Below are 13,875 nucleotides of genomic sequence, written 5' to 3' on the forward strand. Positions count from 1 at the left end.
GTTGAATATTGGCCCCCACTCTCTTCTGGCTTGTAGAGTTTCTGCTGAGAGATCTGCTGTTAGTCTGATGGGCTTCCCTTTGTGGGTAACCCGACCTTTCTCTCTGGCTGCCCTGAACATTTTTTCCTTAATTTCATCTTTGGTGATTCTGACAATTATGTGTCTTGGAGTTGCTCTTCTCGAGGAATATGTCTGTGGTGTTGTCTGTATTTCCTGAATTTGAATGTTGGCCTGTCTTGCTAGGTTGGGGAAGTTCTCCTGGATAATATCCTGAAGAGTGTTTTCCAACTTGGTTCCATTCTCCCCATCACTTTCAGGTACACCAATCAAATGTAGATTTGGTCTTTTCACATAGTCCCATATTTCTTGGAGGCTTTGTTCATTTCTTTTTACTCTTTTTCCTCATTTGATTGCTTCATTTCATTCATTTGATCTTCAGTCACTGATATCCTTTCTTCCACTTGATCGAATCAGCTGCTGAAGCTTGTGCATGCGTCACGTAGTTCTCATGCCGTGGTTTTCAGCTCCATCACGTCATTTAAGGTCTTCTCTGTGCTGTTTATTCTAGTTAACCATTCATCTAATCTTTTCTCAAGGTTTTTAGCTTCTTTGCGATGGGTTCAAACATCCTCCTTTAGTTTGGAGAAGTTTGTTATTACCGACCTTCTGAGGCCTACTTCTGTCAACTCGTCAAAGTCATTCTCTGTCCAGCTTTGTTCCGTTGCTGGCGAGGAGCTGTGTTCCTTTAGAGGAGAAGAGGCACTCTGATTTTTAGAATTTTCAGCTTTTCTGCTCTGGTTTCTCCCCATTTTTGTGGTTTTATCCACCTTTGGTCTTTGATGATGGTGACATACAGATGGAGTTTTGGTGTGGATGTCCTTTCTGTTCGTTAGTTTTCCTTTTAACAGTCAGGACCCTCAGCTGCAGGTCTGCTGGAGTTTGCTGGAGGTCCACTCCAGACCCTGTTTGCCTGGGTATCACCAGCAGAGGTTGCAGAACAGCAAATGTTGCTGCCCTGAAGCTTTCTCTGGAAGCTTTGTCTCAGAGGGGCACCCGGCTGTATGAGGTGTCAGTCAGCCCCTACTGGGAGGTGTCTCCCAGTTAGGCTACTCGGGGGTCAGGGACCCACTTGAGGAGACAGTCTGTCCATTCTCAGATCTCAAACTCCATGCTGGGAGAACCACTATTCTTTTCAAAGCTGTTAGACAAGGACGTTTAAGTCTGCAGATTTCTGCTGCCTTTTGTTCAGCTATGCCCTGCCCCCAGAGGTGGAGTCTACAGAGGCAGGCAGACTTCCTTGAGCTGCCGTGGGCTTTGCTTACCTACTCAAGCCTCAGCAATGGTGGACGCCCCTCCCCCAGCCTTGCTGCCGCCTTGCAGTTCTATCTCAGACTGATGTGCCAGCAGTGAACAAGGCTCCATGAGCGTGGGACCCTCCAAGCCAGGCGCTGGATATAATCTCCTGGTGTGCCGTTTGCTAAGACCGTTGGAAAAGCACAGTATTAGGGGGGGAGTGTCCAGATTTTCCAGGTACCGTCTGTCATGGCTTCCCTTGGCTAGGAAAGGGAATTCCCCAACCCCTTGTGCTTCCCAGGTGAGATGATGCCCTGCCCTGCTTTGGCTCATAATCTGTGGGCTGCACCCACTGTTCAACAAGCCCCAGTGAGATGAACCCGGTACCTCAGTTGGAAATGCAGAAATCACCTGTCTTCTGCATTGCTCACACTGGGAGCTGTAGACTGGAGCTGTTCCTATTCGGCCATCTTGGAACCAGATCTTAAAGGATGACATGTTTTAATAGAGAAGGCTTTTCGCCATTGTAGAGTCTACCATCACCCTCACATGTACACATTAAAAGACATGAGTAGACAATTCACACAATAGGAATTACTAATGGATAATTTGGCAAGATGTTCACCATCACTGTTAGAAGTGTAAAGTAAAGCCACAATAAAATACCGCTTTTATAGACACAATTAACACAAGTTTTTAAAAATGGGAATACTTACTATTAGGACATCATGAGGTACTGGTACTTCTTGGCTGCTGATGGGAATCCACATTGGTTTGTACTTTTGTGAACAGCATTTTGGAGATACGTATCAGTAGCTTATAGAAATGTGCATACCCTTTGACCCAGTAATCCCACTTTATTCTAATGAAATAATCAGAAAATTGGAGAAAGATTTATTCACCAGAAGACTCATTGCATCTTTTATTAATCATAGCAGAAGACTTGGAAACAACAGTGGAAAAACAGTTAAGTAAGTGTGGGGACTTCTATACAATGTAATATTTGGTTGCCACTGAAAATGACAATAACATCAGGAAATGCTCATGCTGCTTGCTATATTTAAAAAAAAAAAGACACAGGATGTGAATAGTGTCTTGATTATGTAGGAAATAAAATTCATCAAGGAAAACAAAATCTGGAAGGAAATACACCAAAAGTTCACTGTAATAATTCTGAGTAGGAAAATTATGAGATAAGTTTTAAAATCTGTATTTTAATAATATTGTTATACTTTCTCATTTAGGAAGGATTCACTAGCCCCAAATTATTATGACCATTAAATATGTATATTTATATATAATCCTAACACATTCTTAAAGGAGATTTCTGGAAGTCTAATTTAAATTGATGAGCCTGGTCGGGTGTGGTGGCTCATACTTGTAATCCCAGTGCTTTGGGTAGCCGAAGCAGGGGGAGTGCTTGAGGTCAGGAGTTTGAGACCAGCCTGGGCAACATGGCAAGAGCCCATCTCTAAAATTTTTAAAAATCATAAATAAAATAGGCCAGGCACAGTGGCTCACACCTGTAATCCCAGCACTTTGGGAGGCTGAGGCAGGTGGATCACTTGTGGTCAGGAGTTCGAGACTAGCCTGGCCAACATGGTGAAACCCCATCTCTACTAAAAAAAAATACAAAAATTATCTGGGTGTAGTGGCTCATGCCTGTAATCGCAGCTACTCGGGAGGCTGAAGCAGGAAAATTGCTTGAAACCAGGAGGTAGAGGTTGTAGTGAGCTGGGATCACACAACTGTAGTCCAGTCTGGGTGACAGAGCAAGACTTGGTCTCAAAAAAATAAAGAAAAAAAGTAAATTGGTGAACCTGTTTTTATATACTCATTTTTGAAGTGCACAGAGCTCCTCTTCCCTATATAGATACTGTTCCATTTCTCTTCATTTCCATCTCTAGTGTTCTAAAGACTTGATTTCCTCAATGCTCAGTTGTGAAAATAGTCATAGCTGTATGCTATATTTCCACATAAATTCTTGGAGGGCTTTCTGTATGGGATTTATGACAGACTGAACTGAGGGCAAATTTAAAGGCCTGCCAAACACTTGCCATAATTCTCTTACAGCCAGAGTAATTCTAATGAGGAAAATTGGTATCTTTACTGCTTGCTGTCATTAGTTGTCGAATGGAGGTTATCTGTAGGGCAAAGCAGCTGGTCTGTGACCTGGCATGATCGTGTGATTGTGGACGGCTCTCTGACTCCAGTGCCTGCAGCTCAGGTTTCTTCATTTCAGAATACTCCTTCCTTTTGTCGGCTTTCTGCTTTAATGATGAAAATGAGCATTTGATGGAACAGCCGAAACACGCTTTAACTTGCTCCTTACTGAATCTATTGTATAATTACAGAAACCTACCGTTACATGTTTCATGTTCTGTTCTGCAGCCAGAGCACTGGGGCTTAAGCAATGATTTGGATGGATGTCGACCATGTGACTGTGACCTTGGGGGAGCATTAAACAATAGGTAAGTGGAGCTCCACGAATGCTCTTGTCCTCAGCCTTCCAGGAAAGTCGTGACTTCTAGGAATGAGTGACATTCAATTGTTTCTCAAAAAGATATGCAAAATATATTTTTATATGTCTTGATAAATGTGTGTAGGTACCTCTGTGGACTAGATTCCCAGTGATGGAACTGCTAAGTCAAAGTACATATGTATTGTTAATTTTAATAGAGAATGTTAGGTTGTTCCAGACATATTGAACTAGTCTACTTTCCTATCAGTTACAAAAGTACCTTCTCCCCCATCCCCGGCAACAGTTGTTATCATCAACCATTTTATTTTTCAACAGTCTAAAACATGGAAAATGGACTCCTGTTTTAATTTGTGTAGAGAATCTTTTCATTTTCTTTTCTTTTTTTTTTTTTGCAACTTCCAAATCCATTAATGAAAATTACATAAAATAATGTTTAGCTCCTTAAATACGCTAGTATTCCTTGAATAAATGAAGCATAAAGCTCCACCAGAAGCTATCAGAACACACATTTGGCAAGATGTTAAATCTGTGGGAGTTTAACCACCTTCAAGTCAAAGAGAATGTTGGTCTCTGTTCCTGGCTCAGAGTCAGAACATCTGGAACAGATAGTGTAAGTGACTGCTGAGAGAATAGACAGATGTTTCCCTGTGACCTTGAATCTTCCCAGAGAGAACACTCTGAATTCATTGAGCAAGCTTCATATGCTCAAAAACGGACTTTCTTTCCCAATTATTTCCCAACACCATAATAGTCTGCTGGGAAGGAATGAGGTTTTCAGCAGCAAGAACATGTTGTGTTTGTCCTCTTTATTTGGGTTTGTTCTGTTCGAGGTTGTGCCATAGACTCAGTACAGCATGTAGCCTCTGAAATCCAGTGTGAATTTCTGTTCTTAGAAAACCTCCAGAGACGAGGAAGCTAGGATAATTCCATAAAAGCAGGGAAGAAGACAGAATGCTGTCTGCTTGTGGAATCATTTTTCTGACTTTCCTTTGTGACTCCCAGAACACATGTTGAATCCTTTAGTAAATGACTCCTCAATTCAAAGCTGTCATCACTCCTAAAGTCCTTCTCGATGAGATGAAAGTGGCATATGCAATTCCTCAAATTATGTCATAAACTCAGGAATGTCCTATGGTTCTTAACCCTAAGTAATTTTTGTTCCTACACTCCCTTCCTCTTTTTCTCTATTCCACACACACTTCCTGTCTGTCTCCACCCACGCACAGGCCCTAGCCTGCCCTCTAATCTCTCCTGCAAAATGTATAAAACCAGAATGTATTCAACAAGAGAGTTTGGGAAGCAAAATTATCTAGTAAAGATTTTTAAAGCAGGTAATCATCTGATCTTTCCAGCATGATTGATGGGATGCCCTATCTTTGAGAATCATTGGTGGAGGGGAAAAAAAGAACATTTAAAGATGCCTTCTAGTCTGGTGACTCCAGAGTGTTTTATGGTGATCCTTTTCAAAGTTGTTTTCCCTCAAGAGGAATTTCCCCAGGAGCCCCTTAGGCAACTGAAGCACTGATTCTGCTGGGAGATCTGCACACATGCCACTGGGGAAATATTTGCTGGATGATTGGTTTGTTGCAATCACTCATCAAAACCTTTTACCTGATAATATTTCTTTGCTTTGCCTTGGATACGTCGTAGGTACTGAATAAATGCTGATTGAGTAGAAGAATTGAAAAATAAAAGATTTCTAAGATGTTAAAAAACTCCTTAGGAGAGGCAATCTCTAAATGTGATCCCAGACACTCCTTAGTTACTTTGGTGAGGGACAGAATTAAGCATAAAAATCACTGGAAGTGGTAAAAGCTTTAAGATGTGTCGTACAGTGAGCCGAATGGATTTTTGGTAGTATGACAAAAGTTTAATAATTTATGTCTATTACATTGACAACTAACCTGAACTTTGGAATAACTAAAGAAGTGGCCAGGCACGTTGGCTCATGCCTGTAATCCTAGCACTTTGGGAGGCCGAGGCGGCCAGATCACCTGAGGTCAGGAGTTCGAGACCAGCCGGGCCGACATGGTGAAACCCCGTCTCTACTAAAAATACATAAATTGGCCAGGTGTGGTGGCACCTGCCTGTAATCTCAGCTACTCAGGAGACTGAGGCAGGGAGAATCACCTGAACCTGGAAAACAGAGGTTGCAGTGAGCCGAGATCACACCATTGTACTCCAGCCTGGGTGACAGAGCAAGATTCTATCTCAAAAAAAAAAAAGTAAGACCTAATTAATTTAAATAATGTAACAGAAGCCAAGTTAATGAAGTTTTGCCTAGTAGATTACCTGTTTTAATGAAAAAGAATTGGCAGTGGTTGCTAGGTAAATGCTACTTGTAAATGTTTAATAACATTGAAAATACAAACATTTTACAGCATCCTTCAAAATTATTTTAACAATGAAATGTAGAGTTTTCATATCTGACTTGAAGCCCATCCCCCCCTTTTTTTTTTGAGGCAGAGTCTCACTTTGTCACCTAGACTGGGGTGCAGTGGCGTGATCTCAGCTGACTGCAACCTCCGCCTCCTGGGTTCAAGCAATTTTCCTACCTCAGCCTCCCGAGTAGCTGGGTCTACGGGTGCCAGCGACAACACTCAGCTAATTTTTGTATTTTTAGTAGAGATGGGGTTTCACCATGTTGGTCAGGCTAGTCTTGAACTCCTGACCTCAAGTGATCTGCCTGCCTCAACCTCCCAAAGTACTGGGATTATAGGCTTGAGCCACCATGCCTGACTCCACCTCTTTTTTGAACTTACCATGCTGAAGCCCCGAACCCTCCCTTGATGCATTACTTCTGCATCTCTTTTAACATTTATTTTGTTCTTACAGTTGTATTAAAAAGATCTCTTTGGAAAGGGATTAATGCCATCTTTGTTTTTGCATCTCACTTGGCACCCAGCACGGTGGACCTGGCAGGTGCTCAATAAATAAGGGACTAAAATTTATTGTGCTTCAAGTCCAGAACAGAAGTTAGTAGATATTTTTATCATTGTATTGAATGACTATGGTATAGCTAACCCTTTGTTAATTATAATCATGCACTGCATAATAACATTTCAGTCAAGGATGGACCACACATACAATGGTGGTCCCATAAGATACTGTATTTTAACTGTAGCTTTTCTACATTTTGATATGGTTGAATACACAAATTCGTGCCGTTGTGTTACAATTGCCTGTGGTATTCAATACAGTAATATGCTGTACAGGTTTGTACCTTAGGAACAATAGGCTATGCTATACAGCCTGGGTGTGTAGTAAGCTATATCATCTAGGTTTGTGTAAGTACACTCTATGATGGTCACACAACAACATAATTGTCTAACAACACATTTCTCAGAACATATCCCCATCATTGACACATGACTATACCGTGATAGAACAGGATTATAGAACATAGGTCCTACCGAAAATGAAGTGTCCTAGTTGGGGGTGGGGAGGAATGCCACCCTGAGAAAATGAATGGTGCTGACTGAACACTGTGGTTGGTTATTATGAATGATGCTTTTTATGCTTTAACATTTTTCTGCCTAATTCCTTAGTAATAGAGAAAGGTTAAAATTCCATTTTCCCTATCATCACCATTTAAATGAAATGGAATTTTTAAATGTTGACAATTTCTATATTTATGATAAATCTGTGTTTTTTTTTTTTTTTTTTTTTTTTTTTTTNACCCTTTGTTAATTATAATCATGCACTGCATAATAACATTTCAGTCAAGGATGGACCACACATACAATGGTGGTCCCATAAGATACTGTATTTTAACTGTAGCTTTTCTACATTTTGATATGGTTGAATACACAAATTCGTGCCGTTGTGTTACAATTGCCTGTGGTATTCAATACAGTAATATGCTGTACAGGTTTGTACCTTAGGAACAATAGGCTATGCTATACAGCCTGGGTGTGTAGTAAGCTATATCATCTAGGTTTGTGTAAGTACACTCTATGATGGTCACACAACAACAAAATTGTCTAACAACACATTTCTCAGAACATATCCCCATCATTGACACATGACTATACCGTGATAGAACAGGATTATAGAACATAGGTCCTACCGAAAATGAAGTGTCCTAGTTGGGGTGGGGAGGAATGCCACCCTGAGAAAATGAATGGTGCTGACTGAACACTGTGGTTGGTTATTATGAATGATGCTTTTATGCTTTAACATTTTCTGCCTAATTCCTTAGTAATAGAGAAAGGTTAAAATTCCATTTTCCCTATCATCACCATTTAAATGAAATGGAATTTTAAATGTTGACAATTTCTATATTTATGATAAATCTGTGTTTTTTTTTTTTTTTTTTTTTTTTTTTTTTTTTGGAACGGAGTCTTGCCCGCTTGCCAAGGCAGGAGTGCAGGGCAACAATCTCGGTTCACAGCAATGTCCGCCTCCCGGGTTCATGTCATTCTCCTGCCTCAGGCTCCCAAGTAGCTGGGACTACAGGCATCTGCCACCATGCCAGGATAATTTTTGTATTTTTAGTAGAGACGGGGTTTCACCGTGTTAGCCAGGATGGTCTCAATCTCCTGATCTCATGATCTGCCTGCCTCAGCCTCCCAAAGTGCTGGGATTACAGGCGTGAGCCACCACACCCAGCCATAAATCTATTTTTTTAAGAAATAATCTTGACCTTCACCCACTGAGAAGACATAGGGCCTGTATTAGTTTTCTGTTGCTGCCATAACAAATTACCACAATTTGGTTATTTGAAACAATATAAGTTTATTATTTTCCAATTCTATGTGTTAAATACAGTCTCAGTGGACCAAAATCACCATGTTGGTAGGGCTGCAATGTTTTCTGAAGGCTCTAAAGGAGAATCTGTTTCCAGCTCATTTGAGTTTGTTGGCAGCATTCTGCTCCTTGCAGTCATAGGCTCAGGTTCCCCTTCTTTTGCTGGCTGTCATCTAAGGGCTATTCTTGGCCTCTAGAGCTACCCACATTCCTCGACTCATGGTCCTCTCTCCATCTTAAAAGCCACCACTGGGTCAAATCCTTCTCATGGCACAGCTCTCTGATCCACTTACTTCTCTGCCTGTCTCTTCAACTTTTAAGAATTTGTGTGATTAGATTGGGCCCACCCAGATAATCCAATAATCTCTCCATCTCAAGATCCTTCCCTTAATCACATCTGCAAAGTCCCTTTTGCCACGTGAGGTACCATCCCACAGATAACAGGGATGAGGATGTGGACATCTTTGGGGTCCATTATTCTGCCTCACACAGGGCCTTACTTATTTTATGTCCTTATTGTCCCTTACTGATTTAATGAATTGAATCTCTAGTTTACAGAGAAATTTGTAGAGAATACATAAAATTTTAAACGGTACCATTTCTATCAGATGTGATTTTTACTTGAACACAGGAGACAGTAATTACATGTAATAAATCATTGGTATCACAGTGAAGAAGCTAGGATTTGAGCTTGAGTTTTGAAAGCTGAGATTTGAAAGGTGCAAATGGTAAGCAGGGGAGGGCCTCCTAGCTGGGAGGGAAAAGACGGGTAAAGGCACAGAGATGGGAATGACTGTAGCAAGGTCGAGATCTGGCCTGATCTTGACCATCTCTGCTCACATTCCCCCATCACCCTCTTTGCTCTTGTTATTCCTGTCCTCTCTCTCCCTGTCAAGTCCTCTCTAGGCTTTAAGGACACCTCTTTCATGACGCCTCCCTCAGTCTCCTCAATCAGATGAATCATATCTTCTTCTCCCATAGTGCTTTGCTTGTAACTCTATCAATGCATAGGTCCTTACGGCATTTTGATTTGTTGCATTGGTTAATTTCTTTATTGTTTATCCCCAATTAGACTGTAAGTTCTTTAGGACAGGGACTTTTTTTTTTTTTCTATGTCTCTTTCTGTATATCATTTAGCCAGAAATAATAGACTTACTGAGGAATAAGGATTCATTCAGAACAAAGTTCACAATGGACTAAAATGTGAGGGTACCTGCACTGGGAAGCAAGGCTGCTAGGGCCAATATTTGCTCAGTAAATATTTGCTGAAGAATATGAGGAGTGTGGCTCATTGGAAAGCAAAGAGTCGGCACGAGAAAGAGAAGCCGTTTTCAGAGGATGGGTTATGGAGGCTGCAGAAAGCCAGGCAGAGGGCATCATAACTTGATATCATAAGAAACAATTGTGGGTGTTCGTGAAATAATGGAAGCAGTGCTGTGGGAAGATCGGTTAGCCCATGGTAGACAGGATGGACTAAGCAGAAGAAGGAGAAGAGTTTGAGAGGTCAGTTTAGGAGACTGTTAGAGTAATAGGTATGGGGTGATGCCATCCTGGATGGAGGCAGTGGCAACGACAGTGAGACGAAGCTGCTAAGTTGAGAAACATTTTGAAGTAAAACTTGAATATTGGGATAAAGGTAAGAGAAGGTGATGTCTCACCTATACCATGAGAAGACTTTTAAATCTAGTGGCAGAAACAGCAGAGCTGAAGATAAGAAATCAGTGTGGGAGGTGATGATCTGTTTGGGATGAGATGAATTAGAGATGACAGCTGGCCAGTCCATGAAAATGTCCCATTGATGACTGAGAATAGAGAAGCAGAGCACAGCCAGCTGCTGGATCCTGAGAGCTGGAGGGTGAGGGCCATCTGCATAGCAAAGCCAGGAGAATGAGTTCACTGAAGGAGCCAGTCTTGAAATTGGAGCCATGCCTATCTGTGATGACAATTCAAGCCTGTGGACAGAGACTTGTGATTGGCAGGGCTGCTGTTAAGGGAATTCCTTTCACATGATTGGCTCTCATGGAGCCATTCCTTGTTTAGAATTGTGCTGCAGATAGAGGCAACACTGGGAGCCTGCTGGTGCCTTTGTCCTCACCTTCATTTCCTCGTTCTCTAATGGTTGCGCATGAAGGTCTAGTTGTTTTCTTCTTTGGTGGTTCACGTTTTGGATATTTGTTCTCTCAGTAAACATTTGGGGAGGAAATAATTTTCTTTTGTCCATATGATGTAATGTCTGATGCCTGAATTTCTTAAAATAGCTTTTGTTCATGGACTGTGCCAAAAGAGGGCTAGGTCCTAATTGGAGCAAGCTTTCCTCTCCTGGGAATTGGCTATGGGACGTTCAGAATTCCTATTCCTGGCTGGGCGCAGTGGCTCACGCCTGTAATCCCAACACTTTGGGAAGCTGAGGCAGGCGGATCACGAGGTCAGGAAATCGAGATCAGCCTGGCCAATATGGTAAAACCCAATCTCTACTAAAAATACAAAAATTAGCTGGGTGTGGTGGCAGGCGCCTATAGTCCCAGCTACTCTGGAGGCTGAGGCGGGAAAATAGCTTGAACCCAAGAGGTGGAGGTTGCAGTGAACTGTGATCGTTCCACTGTACTCTAGCCTGGGCGACAGCGAGACTGCATCTCAAAAGCGAAAAAAAAAAAAAAAAAAAGAATTCCTATTCTGTAGTGTAAAAATATGATACACAGAAAGAGGACTTCAGCTATGCTGTGGCAGGGCCGTTTAGGATTTTATTTTATGTATTTATTTATTTTGAGATGAACTCTTGCTCTGTCACCCAGGCTGGAGTGCAATGGCACGATCTCGGCTCACTGCAACTCCCACCTCCCGAGTTCAAGTGATTCTCTTGTCTCAGTCTCCCAAGTAGCTGAGATTACAGGTGTGTGCCCCTACACCCGGCTAATTTTTTGTATTTTAAGTAGCGACGGGGTTTCACCATGTTGGCCAGGCTGGTCTCAAACTCCTGACCTCAGGTGATCCACCCGCCTCGGCCTCCCAAAGTGTGGGATTACAGACGTGAGCCACTGAACACCCAGCCTCGGGACATTTTTAATAAGCCTGTGAGTGCAAAGTCTTCCTGTGAGTTGCAACTTGTCTTAGGTACCTTGTTTAAAACTTTGGGATGAGAAAAAAAGAATCTTGAGAAGGGGTTAAAGTAACAATTCCAAACCACAGCTCATCTTTAAGTGAAGTAAAAATGGATACATGTAATTTGAGTTTTATTTTGTATACAAAATCATGATACTAATAAAGAGGACATAAGCTGAGAACAGAAGTTTCACTCTAGTTGCCCAGGCTAGAGTGCAATGGGGTGATCTTAGCTCGCCTCAACCTCCACCTCCCAGTTCAAGCGATTCTCCTGCCTCAGCCTCCTGAGTAGCTGGGATTACAGGCATGTACCACCATGCCTGGCTAATTTTGTATTTTTAGTAGAGACGGGGTTTCTCCATGTTGGTGAGGCTGGTTTTGAACTCCCAACCTCAGGTGATCCACCTGCCTTGGCCTCCCAAAGTGCTGGGATTACAGGCATGAGCAACCGCGCCCGGCTGCATTTCTTATATTTAGCATAGCATAGCCAATGGAAAGGGGGAAGAGAGACACGAGATGCAGAAGTAAAACTCACAGAATTTGATTCCTAATGGAGGGTGAAGAAAGAATCTGGAGAACTTCTAATTTCTGACTTGGTTGAGTCAGCAGGTGGTAGCGCCTTCACCCTGGTAGAGACCATGGGAGGGATTGAGGGCTTCTGTTTTAGATCCGTTGGTTTGGGATGCCTCTGGGACAGCCAAGCTGGAGATGTTCTTCAGGGAGCTGGATATTTGAGCCTAAGTCTCAGGAAATAAGCAAAAGATTTAAGATGCCAAAGCAAGAAAGTTTGGGATGTCGAAAACCTCCATGTGATGCGGATGGAGTGTCAGTCAAGAGAGGGCAAGGGAGGTAAAACCGAGAAGACCAGGTTCTCGGCCATGCTTTTGGAGTTTGGGATTAATCCATAGGCACTATTTTTTTCCACATATGTATTTTCTGAAGAAAACAAGAACATGCTATGTATTTGGCCCTGTGTACTGAGTAATGGCAGCTGTAGAGCTGCTTCTGGTGGGCCGACTCGGGTGACCATGAACTCAGTTGACCTGGCTCCTCCTCCCTTCCAGTTGCTCTGCAGAGTCAGGCCAGTGCTCATGTCGGCCTCACATGATTGGACGTCAGTGCAATGAAGTGGAACCTGGTTACTACTTTGCCACCCTGGATCACTACCTCTATGAAGCGGAGGAAGCCAACTTGGGGCCCGTGAGTAGGGGAGTGCGTGGCACGTCGGTAAAGCAGTGTTTTGGGGTGTAGTAGAACATACATGCTTTGTAAAGAGTCCATTTCAGAAGCATTTTTATAGCTTTATCAGTGAGCACAAAATAAGGATCAGGACCATGTCTTCGTGAGAACAGTCATATTTAAAGCTAAGTAAATCTGTAACTCACAAATTGGCTTTGGAGCATTCACTGAAAAGGCTTTTGGTTGGTTTAAGAAATTTGTCTTTCCAAGAAACTTTTCTTCTCCCTACTTATGCTCCAAAGTTATCAACCTAACATGGTAAATACTGAGGCAAGGATATTGTTTCATCTATTCATCCCCAAATTTAATGACTTTAAATGTATGCCTAGCTCTTGAGTTGGGGTGGGCTGAAAGAGCTGGAGGCTGGCTGGGCATTTCTCTCCACATGACCTTTCTTTCTTTCTTTTGAGATTGAGTTTCGCTCTTGGAAGGCTGGAGTGCAGTGGCGCCATCTCGGCTCACCACAACCTCTGCCTCCTGGGTTCAAGCGATTCTCCTGCCTCAGCTTCCCGAGTAGCTGGGATTACAGGCATGCACCATCACGCCTGGCTAATTTTGTATTTTTAGTAGAGACGGGGTTTCACCATGTTGGTCAGGCTGGTCTCGAACTCCCGACCTCAGGTGATCTGCCCGCTTTGGCCTCCCAAAGTGCTGGGATTACAGGCGTGAGCCATCATGCCTGGTGATAGTGAGATTTCTTAGATGGCTTCTGGCTTCCAAAAAGAGGAAACAAGCTGCCAGGTCTCTTAAAGCTTGGACTCAGAAGTCCTAGAAAGTTCCTCACGTTCTGTTGGTCACAAGTCACAAGGACAGCCCGGATTCGTGGAAAGGATAACACAGTTTGCACCTCTTGCTGGGTAAGGCCACACACGGATACATACAGATACAGACAGGGAATGAAAGAGTTGATCACAGCCATTTTTTGATATGACCAACCACAGGTATTAAAAAATAACCCTGTAAACAGTTAATCAGAATTAACTCATCAGTTGTGAACATTCATTATCATATCA

General features: G+C 42.4%; 1 protein-coding gene across 1 annotated transcript in view; it reads left to right on the top strand.

Annotated features, from left to right (window-relative positions):
* LAMB1 (laminin subunit beta 1) overlaps positions 1–13,875 on the top strand; it is an 83,099-nt gene that overhangs the window by 29,596 nt on the left and 39,628 nt on the right. The window contains exons 12-13 of the mRNA XM_017889541.1: positions 3,685–3,764; positions 12,688–12,823. Of these exons, the coding sequence (XP_017745030.1) occupies positions 3,685–3,764; positions 12,688–12,823 (216 nt within the window). The remainder of the gene's footprint in view (positions 1–3,684; positions 3,765–12,687; positions 12,824–13,875) is intronic.

The sequence above is a fragment of the Rhinopithecus bieti genome, unplaced genomic scaffold (assembly GCF_001698545.2).
Source record: "Rhinopithecus bieti isolate Rb0 unplaced genomic scaffold, ASM169854v2 scaffold_18688, whole genome shotgun sequence".
NCBI classification, from domain to species: domain Eukaryota; kingdom Metazoa; phylum Chordata; class Mammalia; order Primates; family Cercopithecidae; genus Rhinopithecus; species Rhinopithecus bieti.